General features: G+C 39.0%; 2 protein-coding genes across 6 annotated transcripts in view; one reads left to right on the top strand and one right to left on the bottom strand.

Moving 5' to 3' along the window:
• The first annotated feature begins 1,997 nt into the window (after positions 1 to 1,997).
• Positions 1,998 to 5,948, top strand: SRP14 (signal recognition particle 14). The gene is made up of 5 exons (XM_007434170.4): positions 1,998 to 2,151; positions 3,034 to 3,106; positions 3,865 to 3,977; positions 5,431 to 5,463; positions 5,670 to 5,948. Exons 1-5 carry the CDS (start codon positions 2,128 to 2,130, stop codon positions 5,757 to 5,759), a joined length of 333 nt encoding a protein of 110 aa, XP_007434232.1. The 5' UTR covers positions 1,998 to 2,127; the 3' UTR covers positions 5,760 to 5,948.
• Positions 5,949 to 9,869: 3,921 nt separating this feature from the next.
• EIF2AK4 (eukaryotic translation initiation factor 2 alpha kinase 4) overlaps positions 9,870 to 18,368 on the bottom strand; it is a 46,887-nt gene continuing 38,388 nt past the window's right edge. Inside the window, exons 28-39 of one of the 5 annotated variants that reach the window (XM_088145437.1) lie at positions 17,935 to 18,105; positions 17,102 to 17,236; positions 16,911 to 17,018; positions 16,351 to 16,479; positions 15,204 to 15,290; positions 14,216 to 14,328; positions 13,551 to 13,609; positions 13,041 to 13,081; positions 11,735 to 11,803; positions 11,005 to 11,049; positions 10,596 to 10,708; positions 9,870 to 10,159 (exon numbers count right to left, since the gene is read on the bottom strand). In XM_088145437.1, the coding sequence (XP_088001563.1) occupies positions 10,102 to 10,159; positions 10,596 to 10,708; positions 11,005 to 11,049; positions 11,735 to 11,803; positions 13,041 to 13,081; positions 13,551 to 13,609; positions 14,216 to 14,328; positions 15,204 to 15,290; positions 16,351 to 16,479; positions 16,911 to 17,018; positions 17,102 to 17,236; positions 17,935 to 18,105 (1,128 nt within the window). In that variant the 3' untranslated portion in view covers positions 9,870 to 10,101. Of the gene's footprint in view, positions 10,160 to 10,595; positions 10,709 to 11,004; positions 11,050 to 11,734; positions 11,804 to 13,040; positions 13,139 to 13,550; positions 13,610 to 14,215; positions 14,329 to 15,203; positions 15,291 to 16,350; positions 16,480 to 16,878; positions 17,019 to 17,101; positions 17,237 to 17,934; positions 18,106 to 18,368 lie in introns of those variants that run through there. The other 4 variants (XM_088145436.1, XM_088145438.1, XM_088145439.1 and 1 more) reach the window with 4 other exon arrangements.

Raw genomic sequence — 18,368 nt, 5'->3', positions numbered from 1 at the left:
TCTGAATGGGGAAGTGCCACCCTACCCCATCCAGAACCAAAGGTGAAACATCTCCAGAACTGGATCCCAGCCCCGTCCCCCCCCCAAAACCCATAGCCACTCATTCTTGCTAAGGTTGAGTCAGAACCTGTATTTCTCCATCCAGATCCTCATAGCCTCCAAATACTGGGACAGAACCAAGACTGCTTCACCTGGGACATCCAAGGGCAGATATGTATAATTGAATATCAGAAGGCCTTACTCACCAGTTTTATGTAGATATTAAACAAAAACAGGGAAAGAATGGGCACTTCACAAAAGAAAGACCTAGGACTAGATCTTCCCCTTCCCCAACACCAACTGGAAACAACCTGAGAAAGGATGAGGACTACCCCAACACAATGCTTCCCAGTCCCTTCAACCAATCCAAAAGGAAGCTGTTGTCAATGATACCAGCTGAGAGATCAAAAAGAGCCATGTGGGATGCACTTCCCCCACCCTGGGCCTGCCATACATCATCAAAAACTGTGACTAATGCAGTCTCAGTACTATCTCCTGGCCTGAAACCCAACTAAAAGGGGTCCAGATAATCCATTTCTCCAAGGTCCTAACAAAGCAACCTTCCCTAACAAAGCAAGATTGGAGAATGGACAGAAATTGTCCAGCTCCGTTGGAACCAGCAATGGCTTCTTGAGGAGCTGGTGGACTACTGCTTCCTTCAAAGATGGTGGAATCCCACCCCCTCAAGATGCACTTACCACCACATGGAACCAACCACATATCACTTCCCAAGAGGCCTTAACCCATTAGGAGAAGCATGGGTCTACAGCACAGGTAGACAAGAACCTAGGACCCTATCCAGTTCTTCAGGACCAACAGGCTCAAACTCTTCCCAGTTGAGCCAGATCTTGCCTGAATCAACTCCATGGGACCTGCATAACAGGTGTCCAACTCAGGGTATATCTGAATTACTTTATCTGACAGATGCTGAGAATAATCCTCACAGTGCTCTTGCAGGTAATCTCCTGGTTTCTATTTATGCAGAAGGGACAGATTACCTAAAATGAAACAGCTGGATGGCAGGATGCAGACATGGTCAGAACAGAAAAACACACTTTGCCACTCTTATTGCTATGAGGTAATCCCTAATAAAGGAGCCAGTTTGGTGCAGTGGTTAAGGCATCAGGCTAGAAACCAGGAGACCCTGAGTTCCAGTCCTGTCTTAGGCACAAAGCCAGCTGGGTGACCTTGGGCCAGTCACTCTCTCTTAGCCCTAGGAAGGAGGCAGTGGCCAACCACTTCTGAAAATCTTGCCAAAAAACCTGCAGGGATTTATCCAGACAGTCACCAGGAGTCAACACTAACCTGAAGGCACCAAAAACAACAAAAACAAAACCCTAACAAAGGCTTTTATTAGATTTTAATGGAGCTCCACACCATCCACCTGCTGATGGCAATGGTGCCATTTCCTTCAAAATGTGGCAATGCACCTCTACTGAGGATTTACTGGATCTGGGTTGTCAAAACTTAGATGACAGCATCTTAGATGATATCAGAGAGGCATACTGAAAAATCTTCAGCTTGTCAATGCAATCTTGCGGCCGTGAAGATTTTGGCAGCCCTGATCCGGCAGGCCCAGCATTGCTGTGTTTGGGGGCCTTTCTGCACACTGTTTTAAAGCACTGCTGGATTTCTGTCCTGATAGTACCACATCATTTGTGAGAGTCAGAAACTCTTCTATATCCCACTACTGCGATCCTTCCCTTTTAAAAATGAAACCGAACAGGGACTGCAGCGCAGACCTCTGCGTGCCAAGCACGGGCGGCGCGACGGATTTCAGCCTCCACCAAGTGCACAGCGGAGAGAAGCCGTGACAAAACCAGGTCGTTCGGGGACTCTTTCGAGGCTGGCAGCAACCCCGGAGCAACCTCCGACTCCGAGAACAGAGCGCGCAGTTCTGCCTGGAGCCTTGCGGGGGCAGCAGAGGGATGCCGGGCGGGAGAGGTTCTTTCTAGAGTTTCCGCCTCTCGTGTTCCCGCTGCTTCCGTTTCCTGGCCGGTTGCTCGTCCTGGGAGTTGTGACTGGGCGCTCGCGACCGTTGGGGGTTCGCCGAGTCTGCAGCAGCTGCTGGGAAGAAGCGCGCGGGCGATGGTGCTGCTGGAGAGCGAGCAGGTGCCGCGGCCTAACGCCCCGTCCCGGGAGTGCCTTTTGGGGAAGGGTCCGCTCTGACCTCGAAGCGTCGGTTCCTGTGAGCGGAAAGGAGCCTCCTCCGACCTGGCACCTTCGTAGGGGAAGGCTGTGCTGCCGCGGTTCCTTGCTATGCAGAGCAGATGAGGCGGTAGCGGGATGGGGGACGGTTTATAGAAAGAGTGGTGGCAGTCCCAGAGGCCTTACCTCTTTTCTGCATCGGGTCTTCTCAAAATCTGTATTCGGATCCCAGGAGCGGGACCATTGGCGCGTAATGTAGATGCTCCCCCACCTGCTCAGCAGCCGATTGGAGATCCAGGGAGGAGCTTCCATCACTTCCCTCTTACTGTGTCACTATGCAAGGTTGTTGAGCCCCCACGGCATTAGTTTGCATGTGGGCCGCTTTAGATTGCAGTTAATATCCAGTGAATGCCAGAAGTACCAACCCATGGCGTGAGTTCTGTGCTACGTATGAGTTCTCTTTCTGGCCCCACCTAATTTTGCAACTGTCACAGTATATACTGAATACTGCTTGTCATGGAAGATTAATGATCACCGCATGTAACTCATTTGAAGGAGAATATGCACTTCAAGAGTTTTGGCTCTGATGTAACAAGAGGTCTAGCTTAATGCAAGTCAGAATCACTTTGATAGGGAGGTGAGGAGGCAATGAAACGTGCAGATTTCAGTGCCTATCTGTAGCTCCATGAATAGAAGATTATAATGCTATGGCTTAACAGCCAAATGCAGCTCTTTAAATAGTTGGTGTAACTAAAAGCTTTGGAATGGGATTGTTCACTAGTTAGAAAAAGAAAATAATTCAGAATTGTTATCTTTGTAACAATTAGATGTTTTGTTCATTTGCAGTTCTTGACAGAGCTAACCAGGCTTTTTCAGAAATGCAGGACCACAGGCAGTGTCTATATAACATTAAAGAAATGTAAGTGTTACATTGCTGTTTGTCTCGCATTGACTCATCAGTATTTTCTCATAACAAAACAAATCAAGTGAAGATTTTCCAGTGCTAAGTGGTTGAACTACAATTCAGTTAGCAAACGGCTGAGCAACAACTTCTCAGTAATAAATAACATAGGAGTTATTAAAAATAGATACTTACTCCAAACTTAATCAGTGAGTAGAATGGATAATGTGTTTTTTTAAAAAACGGACGTAGATCTGTACTGGGCCAGTGGTGTTCATTGCTTCCTAACATATTGTCTCTTAATCTGAATGTTTTCTATATTTAGTGCTTTCTGCTTATGGGACAGAAACTTCCATTTTTTTCTTGACATAGTTTATCACAGGGATAGGGAATCTGTGGCCTGCTGCAGCCATTGGTGTGGACTTTAGCTGGGGAATCCTGGGATTTGAAATCCACACATCTTAAAGTTGCCAAGGTTGAGAAATGCTGGTGTAGTGGATTGGAGAAAGAGGAATGTGACAATAAAACAGCTTCACATGTACTTGATATTGTGAAACCTTATAATCGTGCCTGGCTTAATATAACCACCACCATTCTAACAAAATTCTTGCCTCCCAACCTGTAGTTTTAGAGTTCTAATCTGTGAAGCAGTATTCAAAACTGGAGAAATGTAATATTTTATTTTAACATTCTCTTGCCATCTTTAGATCTTACATAATTTAACTTGCTAGTTTTATAAGTACTATATATAACTTTGACGCTTCTGTTTAATACAGATGATGGTCGGACAAGACCAATCCCACGGAAGGGCCATCTTGAGAGTTTTGAGCCTGTAGACAACAAATGTCTTCTTAGAGCCACAGATGGGAAGAAAAAAATAAGCACAGTGGTAGGTAGTATTCTTTGATGAAAAAGGATGTTTTCTCACCATTGCATTCTTATGTAAGTGGGGGGAAAGACCTTATATAAAATGGATAATGACTTTATTATTTATTGTATGTATTTGATGTTACAGCCTGACATGGGGCTCTCAAGGCAGCTAATGCTTTACAATGAAATATAGACAATGAAACAAAAACAGGAGTAATCAAGTTCAAAGGAATTAAAAAGTCTGGGAAGAGAAATGCTTCAATTCTTCCCGAAAGCCGTAAGAGTGGAGGATAAACACAGGTTTTGCAGCTGTGTATTCTATAGCTGAGACATGACCCAAGAGAATGCTCTCTCCTACAGTATGTGCCCAGCAGAGGAGGCTCTGAAAGCACAAGCATTTTTAAGACTCTAGTGATTAAGATCAGTGCAAAGACAGACGGGCCTTCAGATAATCAGATGCTCATAGCATGCAGTCTGCTGGTGTTTTTCAAAAACTCAATAAACCCACTGCCACCCTAAAAGACATGCTGCGGAGTGCCTCCATGCCTCACCAACACTGCCAGCTCCATCCCTGCAGTGTCACTAGCCACTGAATAGCCGATTGGCTCGTCAGCTATTCCCTTGTGACCTGCAATTATTTTTAATTTATCAGTGTGGCTCTTTCCCCTCCACAAGTTGCATGGGCCTGCCCTACACTATTTAGAACTTTAAATGTGCTCAGAAAACAACTGGCAAACAGCTGGATATTTCAACTCAGGCAAAATATGGGCCTGGCATTGTGTACCAGTCAGCAGCTTAACTGCTGGGTTTTGTACCAGTTGAGGCATCCAATCACTCTTCAAGGGTTTGTCCATAAAGAAGTAATATAATGTAACTAAAGCATGAAAAATTGTGCCAGATCTGGTGAGCTCAAGAATGGTCACAGCTGTGCAAATATATCATGCTGCAAATAATTCCTTGCCAACATTAGACATCTAAAAACATACTAATTATCATAAACACATTATGTCTGATTGATTCCCAGTATATGCAGGTTTCAAAACTATAACTCTTCTACACATTTTGAAGAGTTTTCATTGTTCTCCTGAAAAACATTATGCACAGTGTACATGAATTACCTTATGATGTTGTAACTCTGACAGTAAATAATGATGATGATGATGATGATGATGTTACTTTGTACAACTCATGGTTATATACATAATGCTCCTGCTTCCTGTTTTCTCCACAACTGTGAGGTGGGTTGGACTGAGAAAATGTGACTGACTGAGTCACCCAGATGACTTTCATGCCTAAGAGAGACCTGGAATTCAGTCTCCGAGTTTTTAGTCCAGCACTTAACCAATACACCAAACTAGTATACAATATATTAATTCCAATTTATCTGAATTTAGTGATCAGAACCAGTTGCCCATGAATATATTGGTTCATCATACAATAATTGCTTTTATCATGTGATTGATTTCTTATAGGTGAGTTCAAGGGAAGTTAACAAATTCCAGATGGTAAGTTTGTATCTATTCACTTAGACTTCAGATTTTTTTTAATCAATTAATTTCCATTTTTTATAGTTAATGCATGATTGACTAACTGAAACCCATTATAGGAAAGTGTAGCTGCTTATCTCTGCAAATATTCTGAGGCAGAGATTAGCAGTTTCCTGAAAGTTGCTTGTTGTTTTTTTTTTAAAAAGTCTTGTTTTTTATTCCAGGCATATTCAAATTTGCTTAGAGCTAATATGGATGGTTTAAAGAAGAAAGATAAGAAAAGCAAAAACAAGAAAAGTAAAGCAACGCAATGATATAAAAGAACATTTCTCCAAAGAATGGACCCATTTTTTAGCCCACATTTTTTCTTTATGTAACCACTTATCTTTTGACTTCATTTCTGGCTAGTAACTGAACAATAAGCATCTTACGCAAACAGAGAGTGCTCAGGATTGTGATACGCAAAAATAAATATCCCTAATGCATATATTTGCAGCACCTGATTTATTTTGTATGTGCCTTTGTTTTATTTCAATAAGGAGATTACTGGAAAATGTTTAACTTGGGAAATAAAAAAATACTGTGGAGGTTACTCAGAAAAATAATTTTGATGTAACAGTTTATGTTTAGTGCATGCAAGAGTTTTATGAGTGGAATTAAGGTTGAGGTCAACCAAGAACTTGTGTTACAACTGGAAATAGATTTTCAGTGCTCTGTGAATCTTGGTTTCTAAGGAGCTTTTACTATCCTTTTGCTTAACACAGTTTTTCATATTCATATTGAACTGATAGGCACTTCTGTTGCTTTTGTTAAGCATGGCACAAAGTAAGTGTCCTATCATGTTAAAATAATATTACTTTATGGTGGCAGGACAACTAACCAAACTAATCTTAAGAAGCAAGTTTTATTTTCCTGAAACAATTCTGGAATCATCAGATTAAAATGGTTACATACAGGTTTCAATTGTTCCAACTGGTTTTGGAAGAGGAACAAAGAATCCCGCTACAACAAACCTCAGAACTAAAAATGATAACGTTTGCTTATCTATTTGGTAAAAATGACTGAAGTAACTTTGAACTACTAGTATCTTGATTCCTAAATATCTGTGCTGAATGTACCACCTGTCAAAACAGTTTGATTCTGTGGGATCTGTGTGCAAACAAGAAAGGACTATAATAGAAACATGCATCTTAAGTTATAAAACTGAATTTGGTCCACACCCATAGATGACATTTTTCTTTCATTAAACGATGTTACTGTTTAACTATATATTCTTGTACAGGTTGTTCCAGCTAAACAGAACTTGGCAACTGAAGTATTGGAAAATATTGGTATTCAGTGAACCCATTTGTGCAAAATAATACAGAAAAAAAAGGCTTGTTCAGCAGAAGAGCCATTTTAAAGATCCTGACTGGTTAAGAAAACATACTCACTTAAGGTTAGGTGCAGTTAGCTCCTATGATAAATAAGTATAAATGATTGATGCTCCTATAGAAGTACCTTTATACCCACTAAGTAATTCTGTAGTTCTGTGTTAAATGTTGTATGAATAATAAACTAGCCTACGTCCTCATAATGAAAGGGGAAAAATCTCATCCCAAAGGGTTCAGGCAGAAAAGAGTTAAAAGGAAAGCCTAAATCTGAGTTGTCAATCAAACCTACATGTGTCAGTCTAGGTAGTGAGCAAAGACAATCAAAATGCAAGAAAAAATAAATGTTAAATAGCCAATCAGGAAGAGTAAGATTTCCTTTCCAGGTGGCTTTTAAAAAGTGGGAGTTCCATTTTATCTTTGTCATTGGCAGAGGGAACAGAAACACCCCTGCCCAGTAGCAGGTTGGCGAGCCAGGAAAAATACAACAATTTTAGAACTAGTGGAAGCTAGATGCAGATTGGAATTGCTGCTGTTTTATGAATAGCTTTTCCTATACTTTGGTCTACTTGTTCTGCCTCGGTTCTGTGTGTGTGTGCACGCGCGCATATGCCTGGTCCCAGCTGGAGGAACAGCAGCTGGGATGACCCCTTTAGGAGTAGTTTTTTTATTTCCCTCCTTTCAGTTCTTACCTAGTTTCCTTAATCTTGACATACGTAATAAAGATTTAAATTCTTACTGAGTCAGCACTGTCATTCTGAAAAGAGTTTTTACCTTAGCACCAGCTCTTGTTTGGTTAAGCTACCTCCTCCCCCCCTAAAAAAGGGGGTAGGAGAGAGGTTGCCACTGTACCTATGCCTGACTAATTTGGATATGCTTGCGTTTGCATGCACCCCACTACAGTCATCCCTTTGATAAATGTACAAATAACACTATTCCCTTTTGGAGAAGTAGTGCTATGCAGAGTGCAGAAAAAGAGTAATGGTAATCCAAACAAATTAAAGACACACAATAAGTAAAATTAAACCTAACTAAAACCAGTTTTCTCCATACTTGGGTTACAATTCAGTCCTCTTGCATTCTAACTATATGACAAGCCACCTCAACATCTTCCTTTCATAGTGGTCACTTACTCTTGTATTCAGTCTACATTCATTTTTGACCTCACTGCTCCTTTTTAAATTTAAATTGTTTTACACACAGGCTTCTTAAGTACCTCATTCCTACTCCATTCATTTTCCTTCTGTGTTTCTCCTGACATGCTCAATTCTCCCACTTAACAAGGCGGGCAGAAACACGCTCTTCATTTTGAGTTCTTTTGACAAATGCTCCTTGCAACAGGCCACATTCTAGTCTCGACTTTTGTGCCAGCATTTGTACTTTCTAAAATCTCCCATCTGTTTTTCCATCTTCTGTAAACATTCTCGATAACAACATAAATTCATCCATTTGTGCTAGTTTTTCAGTATAATTTTCTGTATAATTTCCAATTCTTCATTCCACTTTCCCTGTCAGATTTTCAGATCACACTCCTTTTGTATCATATAATCTCATATTTGCTGCAGATAGTTGGAATTGCAGCCAATAGCACTGCATCAACTACATGCATAAGTATACGTACATTCAGTCCCCATCCACCACCCTAACAGTATTTATTCTTTAGGATTCAAGTTATCAAGCAAAACATGAAGAATGCTTAATTTATTAAGCACTGTATCCAGCTGGGAACTTATTCAATAATATCTCTACAATATGAATGTGTGTCTGTCTGGATCTGAAGCAGAAAAGTGTTTTGGAGGTAGTAGGGGTATGCTCACTGGGCCTGTTGGTGTCATTTTCCAGGGCTTACATCAGAGCTGTGTGGACCCAAGGAAGTCATGTACGAGTCCTGGAAAATACGTGTTGTTTTAAAGGAGGCACTGATAGGTGCAGCATGCACGTACATTCCCCCTCCAAAGCATCTTCCACTTCAGATCTGCTGTGCATCCCCTGCTCTACAGACTTGAATTTGATCATAGGTCCGTGCAAATTATTCATACTTTGATCTGAGGAAGGGTTTTCCCATAAGGTGCAGAAGCAATTATCTGGATACCTGGTTTAGAAGCAACAGGAAATTCAGTACAACAAAGTATCCATGTTAGAGAAGGAAAATGGATGTAAAATAAACCACAAACTCCAGATTCACTTAGTAACCTCCTCCCTTATAAGCAGCACAGGAGGCCTTAAAGAAGGTCTTAGCTGATCCCACTGAAAAACAAAATACAGACCTCCAAGCGTCTCAGCCTCTTTCTTCCCTATAAATTCCTTTTAGCTCACAATAGTGGGGTAGCTGGAGATCATTGTAATTCAGTTTAGCCTACCTTCCCAGTGTCAAAAGTAGGAGGAGATTCACCAGAACCTTTTCTTTAAGTTTGATGGATACACAGAAAAGAGTCATGGAAGATTATTTCAATATATGATTACTGCGGCAAGATTATTATATGCACAAAGATGGAAAGATTCGGCACTACCCACTATGGAGGAATAGTTAGTGAAATTGACAAATCTTGCTGAGATGGATAAACTGACGTCTCTCATTAGAGAAAAGACAGTATCTACATTTATCGGTGATTGGAACCCCCTAATGGACTTTGTGTAAAAATGAAAAAAATAAACGTGGTTTATGGTTTTGATGATTAGACAGAATAGATTATAGAAAGAAGAATCATGATGTAACTTTAGAGAGAGAGGTAAAATATAATTGTACTTATAACTGCTGTGAAGAATATCAGACACCACTTCTTTATGTCTTTATATCCTTTATATCTTGCTCTTTTTTCTATTCTATTTTCTTATTGCACTTTTAGCTTTTTCTGTTCTTTTTCACTTTTTCTGTTCTAATTTAGCTTGTTGTAGTTATTATTGTTTTTTAAACTTTTAATAAAAACTATATTTAAAAAAGTGGAAGGAGATTCATGGAATAAACAATGAAAATTGCAGTTACTTGAATTTTTCAAACCCAAATACTACCATCTGCTGATTTTACTTTAAGCGAAGACAATTGCATCCTAAATTACCAGAAGATTCTTTTATTTTGAAAAGTATACTGTACAATATATTTTGAAAAGATTTACACCTTTAAAGATGCCAGCTGAGGCACATGAGCTCAACAGAATACTTAAAAGACAGCGATTGTCCAAGGGGAATCCGCAACAACAAAGTGCAACTTTTCTTTACATTAACATAATGGGAAGCACATGTTTTGTCCCATTCATTATCCTGATTTTAATCCCTTACATATTCATAACTAAAACAAGATTTTGTAGTAGTCATCTTTGTAACTGTAGAGAACAAGGACGGGCACCCTGCAAGAAAGAAACATGCAGAAAGTTGAGAAAACGTAGCTAATTGTGAGTTGCTCTTTCATTTCAGTTACATGTTAGGGCTACCTGATCAAGAGGCCAAATAAATTCATCCAACAGCTATTGGACAAATTTATCTTTGTGCTAATCCAAGTATAGTAGGGTCCTATCTTCTATCCCAATTCAAATCACAGTGTCTGATGGTTCAGGATTTTCACATTATGATGGTTCCAGATTGCAGCTCCTTTACTGAATCCCACAGAAGGGAAACCACTGAGAACTCAGTGACCTTTTAACACTAGGGGCCTTATACAACGTCAATCTTTGATCCTGTAGAACCTTGCAGTATTTCTACATCCGCCTAAAATTTGCAAAATGACCTTCCGGATTCAACATGAGAGCCTCAGACTGTACAACTAGTAAGCATAAGAATACTTACTTTTTTTCAATTTTGATGGTATAGATTTCATCACAAACTTGTTTAATGTATCTTTGCTTTGGCAATCGAGACATCAGTTGTTTCACAGTTGTATAGAAAGCTTGGTCATCAAACTGAGAAGATGGAAAACATTCAAACAAGTATCTTACTCTGAAACAGGGACTGCAAAAAAGCTAATGTTGAGAACATCAGGATGCTTTATTTTTTGGATGTAAATATAGATTACAATCTTTGATTTCTTGAAAAAGTGACTTATAAAAAGGGGTATGCTAAGTTTCTTCTAAGCCAGGAATGAGATTTTGCTTACTGTACATAACAAATGAATGTTCAACTCTGTTTAAGCTTTTTAAAATCTCAAGTTATTAATTAAAACCACTAGTAAGACCAGTAACTTAATTCATAGGCTTACCTCTAACAATAAGAAATGTATTATAGTTTCTTTTGGTAGATCGACCTGCAAAAAACAAAACACAAAATCATTATGGTAGTGTAAGCTATGAGATCCAGTTACATTTGCTTCACTTAATCCATGTAAAATTGGGTTTTGCAGAAAGTAGATCTGTAAGGCATCCAAATTTACCGGCACAAAAATTAACTGGACTGAATATCCTCAAGCTCTGCATATTTACTGCAAGAAAGACTGAATACCAGAAGCCCTGACCTGCAGTCACTCAGATTCATACTAACAAATTCCAGGTTCTGATGACCAAAAAGCAAAAACAAAACCTCAACCAGGATAGAACTTGAAAGCCTGAACTCTGACATCACAGGAGTTCTAAAAGAGGCTTCTCTTCATTAGAATAGTCTGGCCTGAGCTTTATTAGGAAATTAATAGACTGCTGAAGTCCCTAATACAGAGCACTGTCACTCCTTCCCACACTCAACACAGCATATGCCCAATATTGCCTTTTCTTGAGGGCAAGTTATCGGAGGCAATTGTTAGACGTTTTTGGAAAGACTCAGGACAAAGAAAGTGACTTCAGTGAATTTCATACAAATGAACAGGAAATTTACCACTAATGAAACACACATCTTCCTGGAAATTAAATCTGTACCTCCAATATGGCTTTAAGTAGTTACCGGTTTCTGATCCAGTTACTAGATACAACTGGCTTGTTGACAAAAGCAAAGTGACTTACTGCTAAAATTTCAACTTCACTCAGCTTCAGTGGGAAATTAGTAAAGCAGGCCTGTAGTTTGGTTTGTACCTGGAAGTTACATTAAATTAAAATAATAAACACAGACGCTAAACACACAGATAATATTTTCTTTTTATATTAAACAAGTATCCCCGTTAACTATTCTTAATTCAAAAGTGACATGCAGGCATTTATCTTCACATTTACAGAGATAAACAGAGGGAGAAAGGAGGTGGCTCTCTAATTCCATTCCTGAACTCCCTGCACTCATGGATACTTGTGAAGCTGTGCAATGCGTTTACAGAACAGCATGCGGTGATACCGTAAATGGGCTTGCAGGCATGCTTGTATCACCCACTCAGTTTAGTTTCACTCAATCAAGTGACAAGTCTGGATAGGGCTGGATATCTGCCTACTACTGAAGTGCAAAATCTGTTCTGGGAAGTCTTCTGGAACTTGCTCAGCTTCTCTAACCATGATGATCTGACTGTTCAGGAACGGTCTGGTAGTTTTCCAAAGGTCCAGTGAAGAAACAGAATGCTCCCTTTCCATAAGATTAGATTTTGCACATACCAACTGCTTTCTTTTCCAGCTTAATGAGGAAAAGCCTTCCTGGTCTTTCTCCAGTATCTTTTCCCAGAGGTGACTTTCTTTCCTCATACTATGGCCACCTTGTACCAGGATTCAACTAAGAAATCTCTTTTGAAACCTAAGGCAAAAGACAGCGCACCTGCCTTTCCAGAAAAAAATCAATCCCAGGTTCTCTACTTTTATCCAATTGCCCCCTGCCCCTCCCTACCCAACTCCTGATTCTGTAACCTTCTTCCAACTATACTAGAGAAATTCTTAATTAAAATCAGATTTCAGTGAAGAGGAAGGACATCAGTTAGACAGGGAACTTGACTTGTTTGAGGGAGGAAGAACCATTGGGCTAGGAATGGAAGCAGCTCTGAGAAGAAAACATTAAGTGCGTCATGTTGCCATCTAACTAAATTTCTCTCTCTCTCTCTCTCTGTGCAAATACAGGACTGGAGTGAAATACAAGCTTTGCACAGGAAAGTTTCTGGGTTCAATCCTTGGAATTTCCAGATAAAACTGGGAGAGACCCCTAACTCATATCCTAAGGAGTCACTGCCAGAAAGAATAGAAAATAGTAAAAATAATGAACGGAAGGGACCAGAATTCTGCTTGCCTATTCACCATTTCTTATGGTTCTTTCTACCTCTGTACAACCTTTGTGATATAATTCCAAAGCTAGAGTCATACTGCAATATTATTACTGAGAGTAGAGATACATCTATAATACCTGAGTTTCATAACGTCGTCTGACACTTGCTGACAACTTTTCTGGTGGAATAATGCACACAGTTGGTATTGCTATAGTACCATGTGATTCAGACAAACCTGAAACACATAATGATTTAGTTAAAAGTTCCTCTATTTCTCATATGTGCACACTAGAACTGAAACTATAGAAAGTTTTGTTTGTAAGCATGTCCATACCCTCGATCAGATTTTGGATGCTGGACCACGCACAACTATGTTTAAGGTCGGGTTTAATCAGAATTGTGTTTTATTAAATTATTAAACCCTTCCTTTTAAACTGCCCCCCCCCATTGCCTTGTATGATAAATGGCCTCATTTGAATACTAACATTCAACATAATACATTTTATGCAGTCATTTATTTCCTGCATTCTGTTTAACCAACTCAGAGGGGGACTGGTTTTCCATTTTAATGACCACCTCTGCAACATAAATACAGATTACTGTACTATTAGATTACTGAAAAATATAACACACTAGTCATTACATACCTGAATTACTGGAAAATGATCCTTTTAGACTTTGCATTGGCACATTATCAGAAATTTCTCTAAAATAGGATTTAAAAATCAAAGACTGTTATTCAATATTGTTTTCAAAATAACAGATGAAGACAGAAACTGATATTCTATTAATACTTGAGAACATGTATACATTTATCTGTGAACTGCCCAGAGTTGCTGGGCAGTGTAAAAATAGATAGATAACTTTTCAGCATATATTAATTCAGTACCTTTGTAACATTCAGAAAGTTGGATCCAGACTTTCCTCTGTGGGGTAAAGCCATTCTTCCCCATTTCCTAGCCCTACTACCAAGTTGTTTCAAAAGACCTCTCAAACCTATATGCAGAGCAGTTTTGGATGATTTTCACTTTCCCTTCTTTCCAAGTGTGGAAGTCTGGAACCAATTCAGTGTATATTACAAATAAGTAATTTTAATTCTGTCTGAAGTCTACACAGCCTGTAGTCCCAACTTATATAACGCATCAGTTCAAGACATATTAGAATAAAGCCAAATCATTGTATGATGTGTCGCTTATAATTTTTAAGGTGAATTGCTGCAAAACCTATACCCAAACCACTCTGCTTACGATATTTTACTTCCTGCTGCAAATAATCCAGGTCCTACTCTCCAAGTTATAGTACTTGTTGCTACCTGCTATTTCTTTCGTCATAGAATTTGGTCCTCAGTTTCTGGGCCAGATGATCTACTATATCAGTCTCCAAGATTCTTTTCTCTGTCTGCCTTTCCCTTTCAAAGGATTTTACCTGCAAAATAGCCCCACAAAGTGTTTTAACTTTTATATTGCTAAGTCTAAAGAATGAGTTATCAGAATTAAATCAGGAAATGGATGACATGCAAGTACAATTTAAATGAATCACTAAAAAAAACACAGCAGCCTTAGGAAATGAGAGTAACACTGGCCAATAAGAGAAGTAGCAATCTTTTATTCTGCAAGACCTCTCTTCATGACTGGTATCTGCCCCAATTATAGTCATACGATGCCTTCAACTAGAGTGTGATTTTTGTCCCCTTTTAGTTGTACTAGATGGGTGGAAGAGATAGAATTGCTTTTGCAATCCTGTTTGTGTGCTGGATTGAGAGTGAGAACAAACACAAATCCATCCACCCAGCATGAGGGAGGAAGAGTACACAATTCTAAACAAATAAAAATGCCACCACTGGCTAGTTCAGATAATTTTGAGAATGCCCTCACAAGCTTTTTTCCAATTGCCCCCTACCACCACACCATTTACCACACCCTTCCAGAGGATCCCTAATCTCAGGAGTGACAGCTGTAGATCTCCAAGAGTTGTAAGTGGGAGGAAGGGATGAAAAACTGCTACTTCATGAGTAGAGTTCTGTTCTCCAATGCAGCAATTTTGAAATGTTATGTAACAATATGCAGGAGTCTTATAGTTTTCTTTTATTTTCAAAAAATACATTTTAGATCACACATTTCCTTGAATTGTGGGTATTTATGTCCTATCTTTCTTCCATCAGGTAGGCAGCATCAGCAAGATGATGGCATCATGTGGCCTCATTCCAAGCTGACACAATACTGTAATAGCTGAGAATATAAATGTACTGAGCAGACACAGATGAGAAAGGGAATATGGAAAGATGTCACTCCCAAACTTACCTTTACATGAGTTCCTTCTTTTTCACTAATGAGGGCTACATAGGTGATTCCAGAACATCTGCAATACTCCTGTAATTCTTCCTGGGACTAGCACATTACGTGTTGTACAAAAAAGGAATAAAATTAATTTTAAATTGCTAAAGAGTTTTCTCTTCTCAGAAGAGACTTGAGTAGTACTTGTCAACTGAACAGAAATAGATTCAAATCCCTCTCTATTTAATAGCCTGCTTGAGGTCAGTCATTATCTTAAAGACTGACCAATCTTTTACTGTATCTATTTATCACATTTGTGTACTACTATAATCTTCAAGGACTTCCAATGGGTTGCACTGAAACATTTAACAGTAAAAAGGAATTCCAAAAATTAAACATGCACAGTAATATTAACATATAACATTTTAAAATAATTAAACTGATCCAATTTAAAACAGAGCAATGAACAATAAAAATAAATCTTATACGATAAGTGTGAAACCAGTTCCGTGGGGATGAAAGATTAAAAAAGATAATCTATCTAATATTCCAACTAAGTCTTTTACACTCATACAAGAAACATCAATAAATTGTTTAGATTTCGACTGATATATGTGAATGATATATGGAATCTCTTCTGAAAAATAATGCTAGAAAATGCAGGAAATCTTTACACTGAATTCAGTAGATTCTATTAGAGCAGCCAGTTCCTTTAATAATTAATATTTATGGAAAGCTACCTTAAAATGTTAATAGAAATCAGTCAGTGTCAAAGCAGAGCAGATGTTTCTCTTGCTCCAATGCACCATGGAGCAACGGGATTTTCTAAGAGCAAAACTGAGATGTTCTCCAGAACCTTACAGTTTTCAACAGGAGGCAGGGTGACTACAGTCTTGTTCAATGCTCCTTTACTTTAATGACCCTCTACTCTAATAGGGCAAGTATTAGGAGCTTTGGTAAGCTTGTAGGATGCTATGCTAAAAAAAAAAAATGGTAGTAATCAAAGGGATTCTTGCTTACAAGTCAATTTACTGGTAGTTGGCCATTTTTCCTCCTTTAATGGCAATTCAAAATCTGCCTTATTTTAGCTTTGCTTACAGTTGCAGTCCTGGTGCGCTTGGAAAAAGAAATGCATATAAGCCAGAAACAACATGTACAATAAATGACAACTTACCTGGGACCAGTCATACATAATTTCAGCTGCAATTCCTGCAGCCCAGAGCTTCTGAACAACATTGATGGCTCTTTCCATTGACTTCTGGCCAACGCTAACAACTAATAAATCACAAGAGCTCACTGTAAACTGGAAAAAAGAGAAATAAGAACCAGAATGTTACTTGGAGGGACTGTTCTGTCTGTTTTTCCTGAAATCATCTAAACTGTAAAGGCAGACAATTTTATTCTACAGCTAAGATACTCTTTGTCACTTAATATGGCTCATATTACTAATTAATTATGATCCTGTTTTGTTTAGGATACATGAAACATATATTTAGTATGAGTGGGTGAGAGACCCCAAAACAACACCTTGGTTTTTCTACAGAGATACATTATGCAGTTTGAAGTTACTATATTCTGCATTTTCTCCTTTTATCTGTAGAACTAATGGAAATAGTAGCGCTGATTTGAAACTGTGTAATCTCATTTCATTATTTAGCTTGCTTGAGAAAGATCTAGATTTCCCACTCTTTATGGAGACTACCTGAAATATGCAAAGCAGAAAGACAAACATACTGGCTCTTCCATATTCAAAACTGTAGCACTTATTCTGTCCACAGCTATGCTGACTCCAACAGCTGAAGGAACCAGACCAACTGCATCTGGGCCTCTGAACTGTGAGATCTGCAGAGACCAGAAACAGAAATACACTAGAAAATGATCAGGGTCTTTTATTATACTAAATGGGGCACATTTGTAACACTTACCATATGATCATATCTACCTCCAGCAGCAAGAATGTCAGTAACTATTCTTTGTCTCCGCCTAATGTATGCAATAAACTGAAATATAATTCCGCTGTGCTGTTGTATTTTATAAACCAGGCCCAAGTTTATGGATATCTGTAAGAGAAAATTCTTATTTTGTCATTTTAGACACAACTCGGAGGTGGGCAACTACATGGTACATGCAACCGTTTTCAGACTCCTGAACTTCCTGGAATGAGCTGAGCTAAAATTTTTGGATACATCATTTGTTTTTCTGCAAAGTTTTAGGCACCAATTTTAAATCACCCCATCCCTTCCCTGATGCACAGAACCACCCATTTCACTGACCCTCTGATACAGAATATAAACGTACAAATAACAAAGATATCCTCAAAAGCACAGACTATTGTAAAATAATTTGAATTCTTTTGTTTCTGAGGTAATTCTAAACAACAGCATATCAGCCTTTTCAGCTTCTTTTCAGAATCTGTCAACAGTGGCGCATGTCATGCATGTAAAAAGGGGCAGAGCTTGATTGCAAGGTTGCGGCTACCAACTCGACTTTTTTGACTGGCCCCCTGTGGATACCCGTGAGGTAGACAAGTAACATATCCTGTATTATTGACACTTAAACGGACTCAAATAATGTAGTCAAATGCAGAACTTATTTTTTGTGAAATAAATACGGCCTCCCTCAAGCTTCCAAATTTACACCATGCAAAATTTTACACCTGGTTCCCGCTTTCTCTGTGATGTTAAAATATTCATTTTACAGTTGACTGACCTCACCCTGTAAGAAATACTAATGATACAATCCATTTTGTTTTACAAACCTGAAATTTTATGCCAAGTTTTTTTAACAGGCCCACTGTTTCCTCCAATTCTTTCAGGCCAAGTTTCACCAATGAGGTGACTCCTGTCTTTTGCTTTACCATCGTACACAACAATGGGGTTAGATCTTGTAGATCCCCTTTTTGCTCAATAAATCTGTAAAGCCGAACAAGCTGAAAAGACACATAAATATGATCTGCTGCATGCTGAAGTTCTGAACTAAAGGTGCAAAGCCCAGCCTTATGACCAGCTTAATGTTTGTGTTATTTAACTGGTTTGACCTCAGTTATTAAAGAAGTGCGAAATATAATTCAAAGCAAGCCATTGGAAAGACTCTTCTTTTCTCTTCATCCCTTTCTGTAAAATAGCTGGCAGGAGAGGAAGTGGTGGGGTGAGGCAGTGAGGTTGGGCCAGGAAGGCCAATAGAAAGGTTCAT

This window comes from Python bivittatus, unplaced genomic scaffold (genome assembly GCF_059951505.1).
Source record: "Python bivittatus isolate LINGU-HERP-01145 unplaced genomic scaffold, Pbiv_v1 ctg000480_np1212, whole genome shotgun sequence".
NCBI lineage: Eukaryota > Metazoa > Chordata > Lepidosauria > Squamata > Pythonidae > Python > Python bivittatus.
Note: the sequence above shows the minus strand (reverse complement) of the source record. Positions and strands in the feature narration are given on the sequence as shown.